General features: G+C 45.0%; 1 protein-coding gene across 7 annotated transcripts in view; it reads right to left on the reverse strand.

Annotated features, from left to right (window-relative positions):
* Nucleotides 1–2006: 2006 nt before the first annotated feature.
* The window catches only part of ZFYVE1 (zinc finger FYVE-type containing 1), a 41269-nt gene continuing 18769 nt past the window's right edge, over nt 2007–24506 (reverse strand). The window contains exons 3-12 of one of the 7 annotated variants that reach the window (XM_037503648.2): nt 23245–23749; nt 20835–21049; nt 12336–12442; nt 9588–9696; nt 9001–9098; nt 8793–8910; nt 6572–6742; nt 5759–5939; nt 5143–5256; nt 2007–3653 (exon numbers count right to left, since the gene is read on the reverse strand). In XM_037503648.2, coding sequence (XP_037359545.1) covers nt 3421–3653; nt 5143–5256; nt 5759–5939; nt 6572–6742; nt 8793–8910; nt 9001–9098; nt 9588–9696; nt 12336–12442; nt 20835–21049; nt 23245–23749 — 1851 coding nt within the window. In that variant the 3' untranslated portion in view covers nt 2007–3420. The other 6 variants (XM_037503649.2, XM_054691470.1, XM_037503650.2 and 3 more) reach the window with 6 other exon arrangements.

A 24506-nucleotide genomic window follows, 5' to 3' on the forward strand; every position in this document is an offset into this window, starting at 1 on the left:
AATACTTGCCAACTAGTTACTTGGTAGGTTGGTTGACCAATTTTTGTCACCATTGTTGCCTACAACCCTAGGAAGGAGGTGGTCACACAGTTTACTGAAAAGTGAAAAGTGATTTTCCCAAAGTCTGCCAGCAAATGGCAGAGCCAGCTGGGTCTTTTGCTCAAGTCCAAGAATCTATTGGAATGGGATTTTTACTTTTCCTCTGGAAGTTTAAGTTCCAGTTCAGTTAAATCTAATTTTCCCCTTTTCTCTCAAGACCAGCTGCCTGTCCCCTCCAGATGACTTTCTGGGGGGTTGTCCAGTTTTGCTCACAGCCCTGCTTGCTTCTACCCCTTACCCACTTGTGTTCTTGGCTTCATTTGAATAAAAGCAGCTGTTGGAAGAGCAAAAGACATTCTCTGCAAGACCATAATCCAAGCAAAAGCACACATACAGATGCTGGCAATGGCCCAGGGCAGCCTGGACTGAGGTGAGGTGACTGGGAAATCTTAGGCTCCAACTCGCACCCCATGCCACGTGGCTTAGTTCATGGCGTAATTTAACAGAAGGTAGAGCTCAGGTTTTGCACAGTAACTAATTTCACTAGTGATGATAGGTGCAAGCTAACATTGTGGGTTCAATTTTCTCCTGAAATGATGGTGCTTCTGACATTGAAAATGGTTACAAATTACTTTTTTTTTTTTTTTTTTGGACAGAGACCTAGCTTTTGTATAAACCTGACTTGCTTAATTGCTCTGCAAGTTTCTTCATTGTTTTTAGTGAGAAGCATTACACTGTCCTTGACCATGAAAAACTCCAAAGACAGGGCCTCCCCGGTGGCGCAGCGGTTGAGCGCTGGGTTGCGAAGCTGCCCGCGGCCTCTGAGGTGCTGGTTCGATCCCCGGCTGCTCCCCGGCCACTGGAGGAGGGTCCCACATGGTGCGCAGACCTCTCCTGCCGCCCGCTGCTCCCCTCAGCAGTGTACTTCGGTCCCTCTGCCTGCTCTGCTCCCTGCTCTGGCTCTGGTGAATTCTCTCACCCTCCCACGCTTCTGACTGTTCCCAGTGCATGTATAAACAAACAAACAAACAAATAAAAAAAAAAAACATGCCTCTATAAATAAAAAAAAAAAAAAAAAAAAAAAGAAAAACTCCAAAGACAACAAAAATTATTAGGAAAAAAAACCCTCCGGACAACAGTAGCAAGTACCTTGATTTTTTTCCCCTGATCTTATCTGGAGATGCAAAACAATTCAGAACCCACAAAGGGGAGGGAAATTGAACAGAAGCTCTATGGCATCACCCAAGTCATTGGGCCTGCCTTTGCCAGGCGACCTGGGCTTCAGAATCTGTATTCAACATCGAAACTTAACTACTCCTACCTACCTACTCCTACACCCCCGTGGCTGTGGGAATTATCTAACATAAAACTCCTAACACAGTGCTTAGCATGTAATAGTCACCTAAATATCAGTACTCTTTTGCCCAATGCCCAAACAAGTCACACCCAGCAGAATTACACTTGATGGGAAGATTCATTAAAAAAAGAAAAAATTGCTATCACAGCTCAGGGTCAGGCTGGTGAGCTCAGTGGGTGCTGCGGCTCCCTCACCCCGTAACTGACCCTGTACCCCGCAACAATCTGGTCCTACAACTGCTGTGCAAACCTGAAGAACAAAGCGCAGGACAACAGTGTGGTAAATGAGCAAATGTGGAGCCCTCTAATTGCTAGAAAGTTCTGTGGCCATCAGTTATCACACACACGCTAAAGGAAAATCCATGACCACCAGGCTCCTGGTCCCAGTTAGCGAACATATCCAGGCATGGTGAGATTAAAACCCGTATGATAATGGTTTTATAGTACTTGGCTATGAGTATGGTTTTTTAAGTTACTATTAGTGTAACAAACTGAGGTATTTACAGGGAAAATATTGCCACCCTAGAAATATGGCTCTCACGTGGCTCTAAAGCCACCAGCTACTTTCCCATCAACTAGAAAGAGCACAAGATTTACTGATGAAGGTAAAGAAGAGTCAGCACAGTCTATGTTCAGTAGGAAGATTCCTTTATAATGTTTAATACACAGTTCTAGAGCAGGGCCTCAGTCACTGGACCACGCGGGGGCAGGAAGGGCGCGGGTCTGAGAAGGACCAACACATTCCAAGGCTTGCCTCAGACATTCCCACCAGGAATGACACCTGGCACCTCCTTGAAGGTCCCCCCCCCACCGTTAAGAACTGTCACTTTCAAGTCTTCTTTTTTGGCTTTTGAAGATAAACTCCACCATGATGACAGGATTCCAGCACAAGTTTCTTTCCAGTCACGATAGATACGGATGTCCAAGATCTTGAGAAATAAAGTTCACTTGACTTCTCTTGCAAGGACAGGAGAGAGAATTTTTTTCTAATGATCTGTTGAAATAGTTATATATACTTAAAAAAACAACTAACAGTCCATTCTGTGCTCTGTTTCCCTGGAAGAGTTCTCATGATTACCCCTCCAGTAGCTAGAGGGGTCGTGTGTCTGGGAACAAAGAATTAAGACACTTCAAAATAAGCAATAAAAATCCTAGTGCAACACTCAGAAGCAGATGGTGGGCTCAAGGGGGCTGGAGGGGAGAGAAGCAGGTGTTCTTATTTAGGAGCAGGGCGCAGCCTTTACAGAAGCCGGGTGGATGCAGACAGCGGGAGACACTGCAGGGAGGCCAGTTTCCTTCTGTGCTCCCCCCAGGTACAGGGAACATCACCTCACCTGCATTTTGACTTCTCAGGGCCGAAGACCCTACCCCTCACCCTCCACCCACCCCGGTGACCTGCACACTAAGTTGGGTGGCCTCTGACTGAAAAGCTTAGGCCAAGAATTGGGATTCGACTCCAGAGGGCCCAGGCAGACTCCCTTTACACTAGTGCAAGAAAGAAGCTGCCGGGAATCTCGCTTCCCCAGGCTGCTGCGAGGCGGGAAAGGAAAAGGCAAGCATAGGAGAAAAGCAGCAACAGGTGACTATCAACGTAGTGGCTTTGGACCTGGCTCGGTTTTGTGGGAAGACCTGCTGCCACCGCCACCTTATCCCTGTGCTGGGGACAGACTGGTTAGTCTTTGCAGACAGCAGCAGCCTGAATACAATCCAAGTTCCTTTCACAGGTATATGTGGGTGCATATGTGTATATTATTAACTGACATAAATGCAGTGGGTTCAGGTTCATTCCCCTTTACAATAAGCTGTTGCCCTGCCCCAGGGGTTATTCATGCCTTCGGGCCTGCTGCCAGGCTCACCCTGGCTTGCTGTCTGCCCCACCCTCCACCAAGGGAAAGTGGCCCCGGGATCAGTAGAGAGGACACACACCACGTTAGGTGACCGGGAGGAGGGCCTACCTCAATGCGACTTCTGTTTCTAACCCTGAGAACCTAAGGAATTGTGAAGGACTTGGAGCGGGAGCTGGGGTTAAAGGTCACCGGGCTTTTTATTGCAGTTAAAGCAGACTCGGACAGGATGGTCCCAGCCTCGAGAAGGGACAGCCCGGCGGTCATGGGAGCACTCGTCACAGAAGCCCTGTCCGCAGGCCCGGCAGTGGTGCTTAGAAAGCTTGATGCTGAACTCCTTCCGGCAGTTGTGGCAGTGCAGGATCTCATGGTCGGGCACCCAGTACGCCGGCCTGGCCGCATCCTTTACTAGACCTGCGGCAGGAAGGAACCACGATAGGAGGGACACACAAAACCCAACACCCCAAGACCACTGAGCAGGAAGGCACCTGCAGACACTTCACTACCTCCCAACCCATGTGCACAGAGACTAGAGCTTTTCAAACACACAGACACCCAGCCTTGATCCCATACCACCCAGATCAGAATCTTTGGGGCTAGGGGCTAGGCGTTGCTATTTCTGTACATCTATTAAGCCCTCCAGCTCATCCTAAAGTACAGCTGTCACAGGAACCAGTGGAGTAAATATAAAAGTCCAGACTTCAGGGTCAGGACATAGCGTCACTGAAATCCCTATTCCATTGAGCATGAGTTAACTAAAAGCTGCAGGATTGAGACGTTATTAACTTCTTGGGGTCTTGGCTTATTCATCTTTTTAAAAGAAATAACATGTCAACACACTGGTATCCAACACCCAGGGGCTGCCCCTGTGCCAAGGGCAGCCCCTGCCACTTCAGTTACCCTGAGGGCAGATGCAACCAGAGCTTGAAGCTTGGGCATATCAACCTATCCCTACACTCTTGAGTGGAAAGCTCATCATCTTCTCATTTTGTGAGCCACAATGACTATCTGATCCAGTTGTTTTCATCACCGTCCACCCAGGAGTTGTAGGTCTCTCCCCTGCAATCGGCCAAACTACTCTAGGCCCACCAAACCTGCCCAAACCCTCTACCAACATGGTTTGGTTTCCCTTCCTCTCCTGCCAATCCTGACACTCTTTCACAACAACTGGAGCTGAATAGCCATTTTAAATCCTTAATCAGTACTACTTTGGCTATTGTGGGGATTAAAGGGAGCCCCAAATTCTTTGACATATCCCCAAACTCTGAAGTTCCTGCCCCTTCCCTTGGATCTAGGCAGGCCCTGTGACTACAACAGACTACACAAGAGCCAGTTTCCAGGCCCAGGCCTGGAAAGACTGGTAGCTTCTACTTCCTGTCTCTTGGAACATCAGCTTTTAGACTCCTGAGCCATCATGCAAGAACCACCACTGGAGAGGCCACAAGGAGACACCTGGAGAAGACACGGAGAAGAGCAGGGCCCTACTCAGCCCAGCTACCAGGTGCCCCTGCCAAGGCACCCAGCATGGTAAGTGAGGTTGGCTTGATCCCTCAAGTCCAGCCCGCCCAGCCGCCATACTAGATTATCAGGCAGTAGCTCCAGGCAATGCCATTTAGAACAGATAATTACGCTTCCTGACTCAAAGTTGTGAGACCTGATAAAATGGTGGTGGTTTTCAGTCCTAACATTTTCAGGTAGTTCGTTATGTAGCAATAGATGGTAGAAGAGGCTGGCTCCAGAAATAAATGTGAAACTACGACGGAATCAGCAGAAGCAAGCAGATATAAATTTTTAGTCCAACTCCATCTAAGTCAGCAAGCCTTTGCCAAAATGACAGCCCAGGGCACTCCAAAGCCCCTCATCCCACATCCACTACAACCAAGAGAAGCACTGCCAGGCCCACCTAGTGGTATGTCAATGGCTGTCACCACGGCTCCCAAAGTGTTCTGCACAGCCTCGCCCACCTTCCGAGCTATCAGCGTCCCGCCTTCATCATCTGCCTGTGCCTCCGTCACATCTGTAGACAACAATGGAGGAAAAGCCATCACCTCTTAGTCAATTTCCAAATGGAAAAACCAGGGGGCAAAAGTAGAACACTTCTGAATTCTTTACCCAGGGGACCACTGTGCTGAGCTGCAATGATCGTGAGGGTCTGGGCTGTGGGTCAGGTCAGCCAAGATCCTGAAACTAGGTGACATCTATCAGTTTACTCTCAGTCCTCAGGAGCCATTTTATAACCTTCCTTTAAAGTAAGCCAGAAAGGTGCATGACCTACAACCTCCAGGGAAAAGGTTCAGTCTAAGGCATGTCAGTTGAATCCCCTGAGGAATAGCACATGGGGGAGGCTCTGCTGACAAAGAGCTTAGAGGATGACTGGCCTAGACCAGCGGAGCAGTTGCTCTCAGAAGACTGATGTCGTTCGGAACAGTGCTGGGACATGTGGAAGTCCAGTTCCCGACACCCAGTGCCAGGAGGGAGGTGCCTCCCTCCACCCCTGCAGCTCCAGGGCCCCACGTTACCTAACTGGACATTCCTGGCTTCATAGCAGTTGTCACACACCCGCACGGGTGCAGGGCCCCAACCCCGCTCGGGCACTGGCCGGGTCTTGGATGAACAGCTGTCACAGAAGCCCTCCCCACAGGCCCGGCAGTGATGCTTGGTGTCGTTATCTTTAAAGGATGTAGCACACTTGTTGCAGCTCTGTTCCAAACCCAAAACAAACAGAGGCAGGTATCATTCATGTCTGCTCAGCTGAGAAAGTCAATGCGACCCAGGGGGAGGACCACAGGACCATTGTGGAATAGTAGAACCCGTCAGTCCTAAGAAAGGGAACCTAAGACCTCCACACACACAACACCCCCGCTGAAGCACAGTTATGATTATCACATTTTTCAAAAAAATGCCAAGAGAAGCACCTCAAATATATTTGGCTAAGTCAGAGTTCTCAGAAGGGACTATGCTGATTCTAGCCAGAAAAATAACGAGAATTCATTTTTATCAGAACTTCTTCAAAAATGACCTCAACAGACCCCTCTTTGCTCCAGACTCTGTATCTATGGCCTCAGACTTCCAGCCAATAATAATCGGCCCTTGCAGGTAAGGAAACTAAAATCCACCACTAAGAAAATATTTGTGGGATAACATAAAGGGAAATTAGGGGGCGCTGAAGACAATGGCTGTCCTGAATACATCCCACTTTTTCCAACACATCAGGAACTAAGTTGACTGAGAGAAACTCTGAGCCTCCTTCACAGAACAAGCTTAGCACAGGGCAAAGCAGCACAAGCAGAATGGCCGTGCTAGGGGTACAGAGGTGGCCTGTCCCACCATACCAGGATCTGGGAGTTGGGTCTCCAGTAGGCAGGGGCAATCTGGTCGGTCAGCCACGAAGTCACAGCCTTGGTGGGCCCAAGGCTAAGCTCAGACACTGACTGAGCCATGAAATTCATCCCATCCAAGAGGCGCTGGGCAGCGTTGTTGTTGTCCTTCAGAAATCCATCAGTCTGAAATAAAAACGCAGGCTCCCATCATACTCGGAGTAAAAGAAAGGGGGCAACGGAGTGTCTGCTGAGTTGTACACTCACTGTGGTCTACTCAGAACCACAACCCCCATAGAGTAGAATGGAGACAGACCAGGAATCCTCCTGGCTTCTAGACAATGTAACACACACACACACACACACACACACACACTTGTCACCACTGATTTATTCTCTTCATGGGTGACTCTAGACATGATGCACAGCTGTTCAATTCAGGACTTACTTTTCCCGTAAGCAAGATACATAATTCAGGAGCTACTCGGGTAAAGATGATATCTCCTCCAGAAAGCCCCCCACCCCAGTAAAGAGCCCATCCTCTCAGTTCCGCTAATACTGTGCATCTCTAGCAATTCTATTTCACATGTAAGTACATTATCTGTTCCCATATTCGACTCCCCATTACACTGTGAAGTCTGAGAATAACCTGTATTTTATATTTTTTTATTTCTCTAAGTATCTAGTTCAATTCTAGACATACAGTATTCAACAGCATATGTGGAAATAATGAATGAAGGCATGAGTGACAGAAGAGGAAAAGCATGTATTTCTACAGCCCCACAGACTGAAGAATGCAGACTAAAATTAAACTATGATATAACTGTTTTCTTAGAATATAAACTAACCATAGAGAAAATGGCTTCCACAGGAAAAACTAACAGATTAAAAATCAGGATTGTTAACATGGAAGCCTAGTGAGAAAGTTACACTAGTTTCAAGGCCACACTACATCCTTGGGAAAGGATGGCTTGGACCATCATGTCAAGTGGGGTGGGTTCCAGAAATGAGACCACAATGTAGTAACAAATCTCAGTGGGCCTGGAAACTGGAAAGAAGAGAAATGAAACAAGAGAAATCAAACAAGGAAATCTTCAGTCTTATGGTAACTGAGGGTCCCGGAACGCTCCAAAGGTAGATGTGCAGGTTGGCCGTCTAGTTCACCTGTCACTTTGGGAATCTCCCAGCCTCAGGCATAACCCAAAGTGAAATAGGTCCCTTAGGGAAAATTGCTTCTTTGCTCCCTGAGGGAAGTTTGGAACCTGTTACAAGGATGGGTAATTCCAAGCGTGAAGAGTGGTTTGATACAGAACGAAAGCACCACAGAATATCTCACCAACAGGTTTGTTTTTTCCAAAATCTTGAATCGAAAGTCAAATTTAAAGACTAGTAACAGGGCCTCCCCGGTGGCGCAGTGGGTTGAGCACCACACTGTGAAGGTGTCCACAGCCTCCGCAGCGCCAGTTCGATTGCCGGCCAGCCAGGGAGATTCCCAGATGGCATCGCAGACCTCTCCTGTCTCGCCCACTGCTCCCCTCAGCAGTGTACTGTGGTCCTTCTGCCTGTTCTGCTCCCTGTTCTGTCTCTGATGGATTCTCTCACCCTTCCGGGCCTCTGGCCTGTACCCCAGTTCTTGTATAAATAAATAAAAAAATTTTTTTAAATCTTTAAAAAAAAAATAATAAAGACTAGTAACAATGGCTCCATTTATAGAATATATTTCAGGAAAATTTCCCCAAAATAAATATTGTCTTAAGAGAAGATGGTCATTATAGAATTAAAAAATCATAACCAACATGAATGTTCAAAAAGAAGGGAATGGAGGTTCAAACCACAGCACTAACATTATGCTAGAGTGCAATAAATGAGAATCATAGAAAGTGGAAGCAATGTGGAAAATAAAATTGTGGTATTGAAAAAAAGATAAATGGCAGGTAAACTGTAACTGAATCTATAAAAACAACATGTATGGAAAATGAATAGGGAATATGAGAAAATAGTTATATTTGCTAAAGCAGTATAATTATGAATAGTTTTAAATTCACACTTGTGCATCTAATATTTATACAAAAAGAAATGAAAATATTTAAGGCTCCAGAACAAGAATAGTTCTGATTTAGGCCTTCCAAAATTTTGAAATTTTGAAATTCATGGTTAACTTTAATGCTAATAATCAAGTTCCACTTTTCCTTACACAGGATAACTGAATGACAAGAAGGAAAGTAACAGTTCTTACTCCAGGCCACACATGCACGATCTCTGTCCGCACGACTGTATCCACAGGATCTTGATTCCCAAACCAGTACTGCCGGCTCCGATAGACCACTCCGCAGTTTGGACATTCAATCACATACCTGCAAGGAAGGCAAACAGATGCTGTTACCCAGCCAGGTGCTGGGAAGACAAACGACCCAAACAACCCTTAGCTGATCATTTAAACTCACCCAGACCAGGCGTATTTTGCAAGACCCATCCAAGGGGAGTCGGTGGAAGCAGATGTCTTGGGCACTACGCTGACTTCCTTGCCTCTCTCATAGCAGGCCTGAAACACGGAACACTGTGCCAGCTGCTTCCCTATTTGCCAGTCCCCGTTGCTGCCTTACTTCCCCAGTCAGCTCCCCTCCCCACAAACTATCCAGATCCCAAGTTTAACATCATAAGGAAATTCATTCTCTAAAGAAGCCACTGCTCCATTGCTCTGAATGTATGCCCATCAGGGCCCGAAATTGAGCTGTAAATTATACCCCGTCACAGACAGGAGAAATGATTCAAGAACAGTTCTCTCAAAAACAAAGGGTCAATGTTTATAAGTATTTGCATACAAGCAAACCAGAAAAGGGGGAAAATAAGCTTTAAAATATAACCAAGGAGTCCCAGCAACAAAGACGTGCCAGGGAGATGTTCCCAGGTATTCAAAGTGAATACCAAATTCTTTGTAATGTAGCAAAGAGCAGTCCCAAGCCAGTCTTTCCCAACCAAGAGAGTGAGTATTAAGCTAGGTGCTGGACAGGAACAAGCGCTAAGGACTCACCTTGCAGGTAAAAACTCGGTTGTCATACTGATGGGAGTATCTGCACCGGCTACTGGCCTCATGGGGTGCACCTTCCTTCCCATGGTTCATGCTGTTCTTACATCCGGCCCTGAGTGAAGCCCAAACACTGACAATGAGGCAGTTAAAGGGGCCAATGACACTTAGGCAAATGAATCTGACCCTGAACCAGACACAGGCCTGAAAAAGACCATCATTAACTAGGCCCTGGATGCTGAACACAAGAGAGGGCAGGGCAAATTGTCTCAAAAACCCACACGCCTCTCTTGCACTTGTGATCAGTAGCACTTACAAAGGCAGAGAAACTATTACTCTTGTCTGAGAAGAAAAGGGGAAGAAGAAATCTCTTCTGGGAAAAATACCTGGTCCTCCGTAGGAATGGAGGAGCCAGGAAACACCCAGACAAGACATGTAACCTGAATGGCTCTCAAGAAAGTGAAAAACCCTAACAGGATAAATTGGGAGGTTTAAGCAGAGCAGGTTGCCAAAGGGCAAAACAAAAACCAACCCCCAAAATTTGGCAATTCATTTGAAAGGAGGCTTATGCTGAATAAGAAAACCTCTGAATGAAAATCAAGCTCTGCCATCCTGACAATGCAAAAAAACAGATGAGGGCTTCAGAATTTCACTATGAAAAAGGGAAAGTTCTAGAAACCCTGGTGCAGCTCAGTTAGAATGGAAAAGTGATGATCAGACAGAGCCTATGCCCCACCCCCCTCCTGGGCTTGTGGATAAAAAGGTAAGTCACACACAATATCCCACTTCCATTTCCAAACCAAAGGCTCCAAAAATAATCCTTAGCTCTCCCTACCCAAGATGGAACAGTCCAAATCCTTTTCAACAGTTCAGAGTCGGGACCTCCCTGGTGGTACAAGGGGTTAAGATGCAACCTATGAAGCTTTCTGGAGCCTCTGCAGCATGAGTTCGATCTCCGGCCGGCCAGGGAGAAACCCACATGGCGAGGCAGACCTTTCCGGTCTCTCCCACTGCTCCCCTCAGCAGGGTACTTTGGTCAGTCTGCCTGTTCTGTTCCCCACTCTGTCTGGTGAATCCTCTCACCCCCCCCACACCTCTGGCCTGTACCCCAGCTCTTGTATGCATAAATAAATCTTTAAAAATAAATAAATAAATAAAAGATCAGAGTCAAGGCAAAAAAAAAAAAAAAAAAATTTATAAGAGAAGTAGGCTCCCATCTCTCCTCTAGAAGGCCAAATGTGGTCCTGAGCTGAGCAAAGACAATTCAGAGGTCAAGGGGAGTGTCTGCAGAACATAGAGACTGCAATCTGACCTTGACATGCTACATCTAAATCCCCTGGATACCAACAGACATGTCACCAGACTGTGGTTTAATAGCCACCAATAGCTCAAATTATCTGTGATTCTCAAAGAGTGGTCTCCAAACAAACACCAGCCTCAGCGAGGAGCTTATTAGTAATGCAAATTCTCAGGACCTCTGTCAGATGTACTGAGTCAGAAACTATCAAGGTAAGGCCTAAAGATCTCTTTTAACACATTCTTCAGGTTTTCCTGATGCATGCTAAAATTAGAGAATCACTGCTCTAATCCCCCATAACAAAGTGGGGTCCACGGACCAGCAGCACCATTATCACCTGCAAGCTTGGCAGAAATGCAAACTCACCCAGATCCGCTGATGCAGAATCTGCATTTTGCCAAAATCCCAAGGCAATGTGCTCACAGCTGGCAGTTGACAAGGACTGTGCTAACAATGCTCTCAACTCAGGTTACACATTAGAATGATCAGAGGAGCCTTTTAAATACACAGATGCTGAGTCCCCATCCCATGCTCCTTCAGTGAGAATCTTTGGAGGTGAGGCCTAGGCTGTGATCATTTTGAAAGCTCCCTGCATAACACTAATGTGCTCCAGGCTTTTGCCATTATAGTAAAAGGAATCAACTAGGATCAATACCTGTCACAGTGCTTTTGCACATACTGGGTACTCAAATATTAGTTAAATAAATGGAATGTTTAACATCAAAAGCCCTGGTAGAAGAAACATGGACAAACAGGAAACCTAAAGTTTTCTGCCATAAAAAATACCCAAACCGGGCCTCCCCGGTGGTGCAGCGATTGAGCGCTGGGTTGTGAAGCTGCCCGCAGCCTCTGCAGTGCCGGTTTGATCCCCGGCTGCTCCCCGGCCACCGGAGGAGGGTCCCACATGGCGTGCAGACCTCTCCTGCCGCCCGCTGCTCCCCTCAGCAGTATACTTCGGTCCTTCTGCCTGCTCTGCTCCCCGCTCTGGCTCTGGTGAATTCTCTCACCCTCCCGCGCTTTGACTGTACCAGGTGCTTGTATAAATAAATATATCTTTAAAAAAAAAAAATACCCAAACCAGCCACTGCAGCATGCGTTCGACTCTGGCCAGGGAGCTAGCCCATGTGGCGCAGCAGACCTCTCCTGTCTCACCCACTGCTCCCTTCAGCAGCATATTTCAGTAGATCCAACTGTTCTGCTCCCCACCCTTCAGGTGGTTCTTCATAACCATGTGTCCTCAAATCCCCCACAACTCAAAGCTGGACCACCAGAGTCACCTAAGCAACTTGTTGGAAATATAGTATCTCAGGCCCTACAGCATCTTTAAATGAGAATTTGTGATTTAACCTAAGCCTGGGTGATTTGCAGGCACACCGAAGTCTGAGAAGCACCATTCTAAGTCTCTATCCCAAGAAGGCAGGGGACAAGGGAGGGATTACGATAGCCACCTCACTTACCCACAGCTGAGGCACAGGGAGGAGCAGGTGAAGTACTCATCTGGAAAAAAGGAGCTGTGTGCCATCTGGTCATCGGGGATCTCACCGCTGAAGCGGTCGCTCAGGGCCTGCCAGGGAGGGAGGGCGGCATGTGAGGTGCTCGGGCTTCGACTCTTCCACTACTTGCCTTTCTAAATACCCTCACTACTGGCACATTTCAGAAACCGAGTGACTTCTCTTTACCCTCAACCTTCTTGGCCTGACTTGTACCAACTCACAGGAAATGTCAGAAAGAACCAGCCCATTGCCCAAGAGGTCAGAAGTAATCAAAGTTACTGTTCTCTCCCAATTACCTGGAGGGTATCCACCCCTCACACACTCAGTCTTCTGCTCAAGGCCCTCACAGATATGGCCTACTGCCCATTCCATCTTTATGAAGCTGGGACCAAGAAACCAAGACTCGAGAGAACGATGGTCTTTATGTCAGAGAGGCAGAGCTGAGAAGCAGCAGCAGGTTTCCCAGGCTTCCAGCCTACGTGAACCATAGGTGCTCAAGGGGAGTTTACTAGCCACGGTGCTATCTAGACGCAGAAGAAATGTCATCAGCCAAAAAAACAGGAGAGAATTATTGCAGTGGCTGGCAACCTTTTATCAACTGTCTAACCTGAAAAACAACAAATGGCCAAATAGACGCCAAGAAGCAAACTAGAAGCAAGCTGGAAATTTTAATCAAAACATTTCTCTCATTGTATTGAAAGTACTCTTCAGGCTGATTTTTTTCCCCTCCAGGCCTTAGTAATATGCAGTGGGAAAAGTTTTATAAAAATTAAACAGAAATGGACTTTCCAGGTTTTAAAAGTGATGAAATGCCCACCGTTCCAAGTTTCTAACTTAGTCTTCCATTCTGAGATAGTCAGATACATTCAAGGAAAAGTGTCCCAAGACAAAATGACACAGCATTACTTCCTTGAGTAAATGAACAAAACAAATTTTAACAATGAGATTTGGAAAAGGAGCAGATTAAGTTTAACTAAGGTTTTCAAGCTCTGAAAAGAACTTCAGTGAGAACTTTTTTGTTAAAATTCCATTTTTCGGGCTTCCCTGGTGGCACAAGGAGTTAAGCACCACGCTATGAAGTGATCCACAGCCTCTGCAGCACAAGGTCGATCCCCTGCCAGGCAGGAAACAACCCACAAGGCAAGGCAGACCTCTCCTGTCTTGCCCGCTGCTCCCCTCAGCAGTCGGTCTGCCTGCTCTGTTCCCCACTCTGTCTCTGGTGAATCCGCTCACCCCCGCCGCATCTCTTGTATGCATAAATAAATAAATCTTTAAAATATAATAAAAATAAAATTCCATTTTTCAGTGAAGTTGTAACACCGCAAGCTGCAAACTTTAAGTGTTTCCAAAGGTGTATGGCCCAGAATAAAAAGAGTAGCAGCAAGGAATGTGTCAAACTGGGGGAGCAAAACTTGCCTAAGGGCATTCAAGTTCACCTGCAAGCATGATACACAGACCCATAAAACAACATCCCGCCAGCCCCAGCTGACCAGGTGGCGATTCTCCTCTCTCCTACTTCTAAGTGTGACTAATCTGGGATTTTTTGGTCCCACCAATTCCACGAAACCTGCTCAACCACTCTACTCTGCCTTCTCTGAAGAGCTACTGTACTCGACACCTGAACTAGGTCTTAAGTAATTAGATGATAAGGCAAAGGTATGGACCTGTAAAATATAGTTTACCTCCCTAACCAGATAATAAACACCGTGAAAGAAGTTCCATACCTTTATATCCACCACTAAATCCTAGCAAAGGTCCTAGTGGGTACTCAACTAAGACCTTTGGAATGAGTGCTCCAGCCCAAGCAAGCCCCCAAGCACAGCCCCTGGCCAGGCTCCGCACCCTGGCCCTGCCGCTGCACTAGGCTTCATTCCAGAACAACAGCTCTTCTCAAATTTAAGGCTAACTACTCCCTGATTGGCTAATTACTAGTAACACTTGAGGCTATATTCTCAAACAGGTGTATGCATAATTCTCTGGGGATAGCTGGTGGGACTAGTGTTATCTTTCTAATGCATCAATTCACTATAAGATTTGGGAAGTTACCTTTATTTAAAAAAGTAAATGACTTTAAGATGAAGCTAAATGGAAAATTTGCATAAATAGAACAGGAAGCTTACCCCCAAGTCATTTCAACTTGCAGGTGGCAGCTCTGCACTTTCTAAGTCCCTATTTCCTGATAAAAGGCAGTGCTGGCCGTACCTTTCTCAAGAAGGGTCTTCATGGATTGTACTTTGAGGATCAAATGAGGTTTACCCATATGAAGCAGGTACCAGATTAAGAAGCTCAAAAAAGGCCACCTGCCATTATTAACATTTGTATTGGTTTTTAATGCAGACAATTTTCTCATTTCTTCGACAAATACCTTCATTACCTAATCATTACTAAGAAGCACGGGAGATCTAAGAACCTCCCCTTTCCGTGATAGCTTATTGGTCTTCATGGATACTTGCATTTGTGGGTGACTATCTGAAAAAAGATGTTTATGCATCTGATGAGGTGATAAAAAGGTGGGGGGGAGGATAATTAAACAATAGAGAAGCCACTAAAGTGGTATAGGGAAAACCAAAGAAAAGCATTTTTAAACCCCGAGTTTTTCCTTTTAAACAGGCAACTGTAAGGACTAGTGTAGGGTAAGTAAGTTAACCAGGATTTCTGCGCCACTGTGGCAATCTGTGGCAATCACCTGCAAATTTGATCGCGTTAACACGGAAGGCACTTGGGAATGTGGGCACGGGGCACGTGTGCCTGATTGTGAACACCAGAGCATGGGTGTGCGCGCATGCGTAAGTGTGCACACCTGAGCCTAGAGGTCAGGACTATACGGGCGGCGTCACTCAGAGACAGAGGATGGCCCTGGGTGGACAACTGACTACAGAAAAGAATGCCAGCAAGAGCCCAGAGAAAGCCAGAAGATTCGCTGGGAACCGGGGGGCTTAATTGCTGCCAGCCTCCCTGTCTTGCCAGCCTGCAGGATTGTCACAAGAACTAGGCAATAGTTTTCCTCAGGAAATCAATCAAATCTAGCGTGAGTTCAACAGCTGGGAAGAATTCAGGGTAGATACCACCTCTAGTAAATGTAACACTGAGTCCTGTGGCAGCACTAGGGTCTTTCAGTTCCAGCTCCCCATAGTATAGCTCACATCTCTGAAAATTCTTCAGCAAAATGGGGGCATTTCTAAGAATCTCAAGACTTGGCATGAAATAATCTGAAGCCTGATCCCCATGGTGCATAGGCCCATGAAACCTCCACTGTCACCAGCCCTAGACAAGGTCACTGTTGGCTCATATTGGCCAAGGCAACAGTAACCCCTTATGACATCAGAGACAGAACTCAAAGCAGCCTGCGCACTGCTGATGCTGGCCCCAGCCCTCTGTAATGCTGGGTAACATGATAAACCCTTCACTGCCCTTACAAGTCACTCAAGAGCTGGCAGTTAGTGATAAATCAGACCTCAATGAGCTTCAGAAGGAGGACAAGACTCAAGAGTACAGGAATGTAACAGTTTAAAAAAAAAAAAAAAGTTGATGACAGTGTGTTTTAGATACAAGGGTAAAGAGAAAAACTGTCCTCCTTCCTATAAAACCAGATTTTTCCTTTTCAGGGTACACATTGCACCCCCTGACCCATACACTTAGTTCAAAAGTTCCAAACCTCACATCATTCCAGGGTTTCTTGGGCTCTCTGCCTCCTAAGGCCCCAAGCTGTAAGAGAAAGGCGGGGAAGGGCCTCTACTGGGAAAGCTTGGGAAAGCATTTGAAACAAGTCTGGAAAAGGTTGCTTAGAAACCCGGTGATCTTAAACTTCAGTTGCTTTGGCAACAATAAGGCTCTTTCTACTCTACCTGTAAGGTTTGCCCCAGTGATCAAGCACTAGCAGTGAATTTTCTGATTCATGCTGGACACCCTTATGTAATTAATAATGCCACCTCCCAAGAAAATATAGTAACTTCATAAAAATAATGCTTCCTGATGTTACAGAACTGGAAAGTCAGAGTATCTACATTTAGAGGTTACAAATTTTGAATATGCTAGATAAAGTCTATATGAATTCAACTTTAAAATGGTTCTCCCAATATTTAGAACTGTGAAACACCAACAACAGTTAATTCAATATTCAATTGTCCTATTTAATATGAACCTGAGCATCTCTTTCCTTTAAGCAGATTTACCTACTCAGAGAAAGGATATCTGAGCTGTTGCTGCCATGGAACCTGAGCATAGGAGTAAATAGCTAAGTAATAACCTAGATTGAAAAAAGGGGACTGGCAACAGTGTAACTGAAAAGCAGAAAAGTGAGGACCAGGTCAGCAGGATGAATCAAGAAACACATGGCCAAAGAAAGAAAAAGAAAAATACCAGATGGTCTCACTCTTAGCAGGAATTTAGAAAACCTAAATAAGGGACCAGGAAAAAGACTAATTATAATAAAGTAAAAATCAAAATCAATAACAGGGCCTCCCCGGTGGCGCAGCAGTTGAGCACTGGGTTGCGAAGCTGCCCGCAGCCTCTGCAGAGCCGGTTCAATCCCCGGCTGCTCCCCAGCCACCAGAGGAGGGTCCCTCATGGTGCGCAGACCTCTCCTGCCGCCCGCTGCTCCCCTCAGCAGTGTACTTCGGTCCTTCTGCCTGCTCTGCTCCCCGCTCTGGCTCTGGTGAATTCTCTCACCCTCCCGCGCTTCTGACTGTACCCAGTGCTTGTATAAATGAATATAAATAAATAAATCTTAAAAAAAAAAAAAAAACAAACTATAAACCAGAGACACAATACAGGGGGGGAGGAGGGAGTAGGATGAAAACAAGGGGGGTGGGAATTGTATGGGGACTATACCCATGACGAAAATGCATACATTGTGCAAAAATGAAAAATGATGATGGGCCTCCCCTGGTAGCGCAGCGGTTGAGCGCTGGGCTACCCGCAGCCTCTGCGGCCCGCTGCTCCCCTCAGCAGTGTTTTTCATCAGTCTACCTACTCTGCTCCCCGCTCTGTCTCTGGTGAATTCTCTCATCCTCCCGCGCTTCTGACTGTACCCAGTGCTTGTATAAATGAATAAATAAAATCTTTTTAAAAAAATGAAAAATGATGTAAAAAATATATAAAAAAAAAAACACATGGCCAAGCCAGAGAGCAGAAAATGGCTGCAAGTCAGTATCTCTCTCTTCCCCCCTCACCTGAATTCTTTCTGATTAAACACATTTTCAGATCCCTATTTCCTATTCAATAAGGAGCATGAGGGCCTCCCTGGTGGCACAGTGAGTTGAGTGCAGTGCTGTGAAGCTGTTTGCAGCCTCTGCAGCGCGGGTTCGATTCCCGGTCGGCCAGGGAGAAACCCACATGGTGCAGCAGACGGCTCCTGCCTTGCCCGCTGCTCCCCTCAGCAGTGTATTTAAGTCAGTCTGCCTGTTCTACTCCCCACCCTGTCTCTGGTGAATTCTCTCACCCTCCCACACCTCTGACTGTACCCCAGTTCTTGTATAAATAAATAAATCTAAAAAAAAAAAAAATAATGAACATGAAATGTAGCACTTTGGGATCCCCCTTTGAATCCGAAAGTGTGACATCAATCAGGAAGAATCTCATTGATACAATATAGCTGATATGATTTTTTAAAATATCTGATGGGGGGGCCTCCCCGGTGGCGCAGCGGTTGAGCGCTGGGTTGCGAAGCTGCGCGCGGCCTCTGCGGCGCCGGTTCGATCCCCGGCTGCTCCCCGGCCACCAGAGGAGGGTCCCACATGGCGCGCAGACCTCTCCTGCCGCCCGCTGCTCCCCTCAGCAGTGTACTTGGGTCCTTCTGCCTGCTCTGCTCCCCGCTCTGGCTCTGGTGAATTCTCTCGCCCTCCCGCACTTCTGACTGTACCCAGTGCATGTATAAACAAAAAAAACAAACAAACCAGCAAACAAATAAAAAAGCATGCCTCTATTAAAAAAAAAAAAATAAATAAATAAAATAAAAAAATAAAAAAAAAAATAAAATCTGATGGGGGCCTCCCTGATGATGGAAGGGGTTAAGACACAACCTATGAAGCTATCTGCAGCCACTGCAGCATGAGTTTGAGACCCAGACAGGGAGCTGGGTGCAGCAGACCTCTCCTGACTCACCTGCTGCTCCCCTCAGCAGTGTATTTAAGTCAGTCTGCCTGTTCTGGTCCCCACTCTGTCTCTGGTGAATCCTCTTACCCCTCACACCTCTGGCCTGTACCCCAGATCTTGTATGCATAAATAAATAAATCTTTTAAAAATAAATAAATAAATAAAATAAACAAACTAGCTGATGGCATTTATGTTCTAATATAGAGATAACCCAAGATTCATGATTACATGAAAAAAGCAAATTATAGAACAGTGTGAACAGTAATAATATAGTAAGACATTTATAAAGGTATATGGGGAAAGGATTACAAATTTACATCTTAAAGTTATTTTTTAATGCACAGTTCACTATACACTGTAAGGGCACACATTAAAATGTTAACAATGGCTATCCTTAGGTGGAGAAATTAGGGATAGTCTTTGTTTTCAGTTATACTTTACCATTATCCACATTTTCTACACTTGGCGTGTATTCTTAATCTAAGTCAGAGAACATAAACTAGACAAATATAAGTAGATCACTGAACAGTCCTAAAATTAGAAGTCTTATTCCCATAATGATATCAGCAACTTCTAAATATCTTTTGGGAAGAATTTTCCCAAAAGTCTTGGGCCCAGGGAATGTTCACCCAATGTTTCATTGAGCCCAGGGAATGTTCACCCAATGCATATGTGATAAAATTGCATTGAGATGCCCAACCAATTCTAGACTGGCAATTTTCAATAATCAGTAACACCACACATCAGTTTTCAATTACCTCATTCTTTTCCCCCCAATGCCACTGTCCTTGTGATTTCTGTTGATGGTTGTAAGAATGCAGGAGGGGGAGGCCAGCTGTACCACTATAGGGGTGTGGTGCTAAAATCCACCACAGTGATTACCGCATACCCAGACACCTGTGAGGCCTAAGATCCTATTTGATAAAGAAGGTGCATCCTTGAGGGCATCAATGGGCTGCACTGCACTCAAGGTTGAGGGGACAGCTCCCACCAGGTGGCAGGCTCTCCGTGAAAAAGAAGGAAGGACCACCCACCAGGACAGGGGAAGTGGAATCTGTGAAATGGAAAAGTGCTTCCTAACAGGGATTTTACTGTTTCAAACAACATGCTGATACTAACACTGAGAACCACAAGAAAAACAATTCACATGGTTTTAAGGGACAAAGACACAATGCTCAGAGCTGAGTTTCTGAAAAGGTGGCCTCACATCACTAGTGTATACAAACCAAGTTTAGGTGACATAGGCCATGATTATAAGTAATTCCACAGTAGAAGTAACTCAAGTTTCAATTCTCTATCAAAATTTCTGATTGCTAAGGAGAAAGTCTCAATTCAATAATAATACATCTTTATCATCCCTGAACACTTGGCTAATCTCCCTTTTAAATAAAGAAAAAGCAAGTCCCAGTCTCAGAACATTGCATGAGCAACAGTCTCTAGCAAGATAATATTTTATATGTTGAGAAACAGGAAGGTCTTCCTGGTTACGAAAAGAAGTTCTAGAATTAAATAACCAAGGGTTTATACCTGTTGCCACATGGTACCGGTGTGTAAATAATTACTTCATCTCTCTGTACCTCAGTTTCCTCAGCTGCAAAATGAGTATGGTCATAGTACTTATCTACACATAGTCCTCTAAACTTGGTACATACTAAATAGTAATTACTGTCATTGGTTTTTGTCCTGGAAAATTCCTGTGATACTAATTTTCTATTTATCGCAATAATAAAGTTACTTTATTGAATAAATTAACTTTGGTTTAAAAAAAAAGGATGAATCCATATAAAGAAAAGGGCAAGGAAGGGCTGTCCAGATAACTGGACAACTCACCAGGGATATGCCAACCCACTGAAAAATGAATGCTTTTCTCTATTCCCTAAAAATCCTAGATTTTCTCCCATATGAAGACTTGTCACCAAGACACCTCTATATCTGCACTCCTAGCAAGATGAGGTCACTGAGGGGCCTCCTTGGTGGCACAAGGGGTTAAGACTCAACACTATGACGCAACCCACAGAGGTGACCCCCATGGCGCAGCAGACCTCTCCTGACTCGCCCGCTGCTCCCCTGAGCAGTGTATTTCAGTAGATCTGCCTGTTCTGTTCCCCACTCTGTCCCTGTTGAATCCTCTCACCCCCTCCCATCTCTGGCCTGTACCCCAGTTCTTGTATGCATAAAATAAATAAAGCTTAAAAAAAAAAAGATGAGGTCACCGAACAGGTGCAAACTCCACTCAGGCACTTCCTTTCTTATAAACTCTCTTTCCAGCCAGATTTCCAAAAACCAGGACTAACATCAGACTGAGGAACTGAGTGTTCTCACCACCCACATACCCGGATGAGCAGCATCTGGGGGCAGAAGCCAACTGACCTTCAGGGCCTTGAAGATGACCCCAGGGTGGCGGGGAGAACGGGTGGTGTTGTTATCGAGTTGCTGCTCCAAAGCTCGCCGAAGCCCAGAGAAGTCTGTGGGAGGGTTATAAGTTCTTGTTCCCTTGTAGTGAATGGAACTGAAGGCTTCAGGGAAGCGGCCCAGCTTCCGGAACCGGTCCTGAATGAGCTTCTCTGGCACCTCTGAGGGGTGATCTGCAGGAGAAGAAACCAGCATATGAATAGAGTCACCTGCATTTCATTATAAAAGTTAATATATACTATGACTCCATCTCTATAAAACATCTAAACCCCCAGAACTACTAGAAGGGAGTGTAGACAGGGCTCCTTTGAGGTAAGTGCTGAAGTTTCATGAGCTGGTACTGATTTCATGGGTATGTTCAGGTTGTGAAAATTCCCCATGTTATATGCTTTTGATGTCATGTACCCTTTTCTGTATGCATATTATATTTCAAGGAAGAGCCTATTTATTTTAATCTGCCCATTGTAAAAAAATCTAAACATGTCAAAGGATAAAAGAATGTATGTTCTCTGCTCCCTCCTACTCACCAAGGTAACTACAGTTCAATGTTTACCCTTTTGCACTTTTTTTAACCTGTCCCTGCCTGCATTCAGTTACTTAGCAACACATATATGCAACTTTTTTTAATATCATTAATAACATAGTATACTTGTCATGATATACTGAGAAGTTCCTTATTCTTTCTAATAGCTACAATGTCTTCCATTATATGGACACATTTAACCAGTCACCTACCCTTGAATATTTAAAATAATGTAACTCAAAAGTAACTGGGGTAGGGGGACATATCCCTGAGGGGGCCTAATGGCCTAGGGTAAAGAAATATGGGTGCATGATAGTGGGGAGCGCATCTAAGGAGGTGTGGACCTATTCCCCTAAATCATGTACAGTGTTATAAACCAATGTCACCTCAATAAAGAAAAAAGAAAGAATCAAAAAAAAATAACTGCTCTGAAAATGCTGTCTTATGCTGGTGACATTGTAGCAAACTGCCCCTGTATGAGGGGATTAGCTTGCCCAGGCTCACCAACATTTATCCAGACATTTGGATAATGGAGTACACAAGGAGTCAATAAAAATTTAGAGGTAAAAGTTGGAATCACTTTTCATTTTAAATTCTTTTAATATTTTGACAAAAAGAAAATTACTCTAGTTAACATTAGCTCAAGTTCATTTGCCTATGAACTCCACCTAAAAATCCCCTATCCAGAAAAGGAACAGGATTAAACAGATAGTCTATGAAGTAGAGAAAAATCTACTTATCAATTTGCCCATAATTCTGGCATCTTGCTTCCTATCCTGCATAAACCCTCACTGCCTTGGCTCCATCTCAAGGTTTCAAAAGTAGCAATAGTATTCTAGAAACAGCTCTAGATTATGGAGTTAGAAGACCTTGTTTTCAATTTTGTACTAAGAATCTCTATGATTATATAACTTGAGTTCAGTTTCTTCATCTGTAAAATGGAGCAGCTGAATAAGAAAGACTATACAGTAAGTTAACTTTTATATTTTTTTAAAAACCCACCTAGTATAGTGTATGATACAAAGCAAAAAAAAAAATTACTTGATAAGATGAGCTATGAGCTATTCAAGAATGGGAATTGTGGTTTTCTTCCCCAGCTCGGTGGTCCAGTGCTCAGCATATGACATTGTGTACTTAATAAACTTTGCTAAGTGAACAGGTAAATGATATAATTATTTTAGGGGCTAACACTATTGTCTCCACCTGCATCCAATTACTGTTGCTGCAGCATCCTCTCACTCAGGTGATCTTGTTTCCCATTTCTCTAGGAAAATAGAAACAATAAGACAACCTGCACAGAGCAGCCCACCACTGTCTACCTACTTCATACAACTCTTCCTATACTCCACTCTCCTGTTAGTACAGATGAACTTTCCACATTTCTAAGGCCAAGCCTTCCCTTAGGGGTCACTCCAACTACTCCTGCCCTCTCTATCTTACATGTGCACAGTTCCCTTTCCAATGAATCATTCCCATCACTACACATATATCTGCAATATCTCATACCTTAAATTTAAAAGCAAAAATTCCTTGAAATCCCACATCAGCCTCCCACTATCATTGTATCTGTTTCCCTTGGTAAAGCTGAATATATTCACTACCTTAATCTCCCCTTAACCCCCACTTTCAAGTCCACCATCCCTAGGAAACAGGCGTCATCTAGATTACTAAAGACCTGACTGCCAAAGTCAATCAGAAATTCTCGATCTTCATGCTGACCATAAGCAGATTTTTACATGACTGATCAGAAATTTTTTCTGGGCCACCAAGTTGTTACCACAGTCCAATAGTTGCTTGCTTTAGCCCAGGAAAGCCAATCTGTGGCACAATACCCCATGTACTCACCAGAACCCAGTAGTTGAGTATGCACAGTCTCATGGAAAATGATAACAGCGGGGCCCAGGGTGGACAAGGGAACATCCAGGCCACAGCGGGCAGTAGTAGCCTTGAGCTCCTTGGTGAAGTGCTTTAGATAAGCTTCTGAGGCATCCCCAAGGAACTTGAAGAGGTCATTATGCAGCCTGTCTGCATGAGTTCGATAGATGACGAGGTCTGAGATGGCCAGGACCTTCAGCAGCAGCCGTGTTCTCTGGCTTAAATTCACCGTGGCCCCCAAGAGCCCTTCTGTGTCTATCACGGTTACTTTGTGCACGGGGTCATATGCTGCCCACACTCCCACGGTACAGGACTCCTGGGCAGGGGAGGTTTTGAAGACTTCACGACCATAAAAGAAAGTGTGGTTGAGGGTATGAGACTTTCCATCACCAGTATTTCCAAAAATAGAAACCACTTTCAGATGCTGATCAGGTTTGCAGTCCAATTTCCTAATAAATTCCTCTTCATTTGTCACCTTAAAAAAATTAAATACAGAAACTGTAAAACAGCTAGAAACACCTGCAAGAACATTAAGTATGTCCAGGGTCAAGATCCTTAATTGACTCACCAAGGGATTGACTTGTCAAGGTCAAAAGGACAGTAGTATTCTTCACCAACCTTTACCCCTAGCAAGCAGCTAACAGGACTTTCAAAGCCTCAGTCAGTATAAGAACTTGGTGGTCACAAAAAAGAGCTAAAACTATAAAACTCTAAGAAGATGACACAGAAGCAATCTTTGTGACCTTGGATTAGGTAATGGTTTCTTAGATATGAAACCAAAACAATACAATAACAAAAAAATAGATAAATGGACATGATCAAAATTAAAAATTTTTCATCTTCAAAGGTTACTATCAAGACAGTGAAAAGACAACCCAAAGAATGGGAGAAAATATATGCAAATCATATATAAGGGACGTGTGTGTGTGTATATATATATATATATATATATATAAATATATAAAAAGAACTCCTACCACACAACAGGGAAAAAAAACATCTGATTATATATTAAACAAAAAGCCTGGCAGGGCCTCCCCGGTGGCGCAGCGGTTGAGCGCTGGGTTGCGAAGCTGCCCGCAGCCTCTGCAGCGCCGGTTTGATCCCCGGCTGCTCCCCGGCCACCGGAGGAGGGTCCCACATGGCACGCAGACCTCTCCTGCCGCCCGCTGCTCCCCTCAGCAGTGTATTTCGGTCCTTCTGCCTGCTCTGCTCCCCGCTCTGGCTCTGGT

The sequence above is a fragment of the Talpa occidentalis genome, unplaced genomic scaffold (genome assembly GCF_014898055.3).
Source record: "Talpa occidentalis isolate TD23 unplaced genomic scaffold, MPIMG_talOcc4v2.1 talOcc4.11, whole genome shotgun sequence".
NCBI lineage: Eukaryota > Metazoa > Chordata > Mammalia > Eulipotyphla > Talpidae > Talpa > Talpa occidentalis.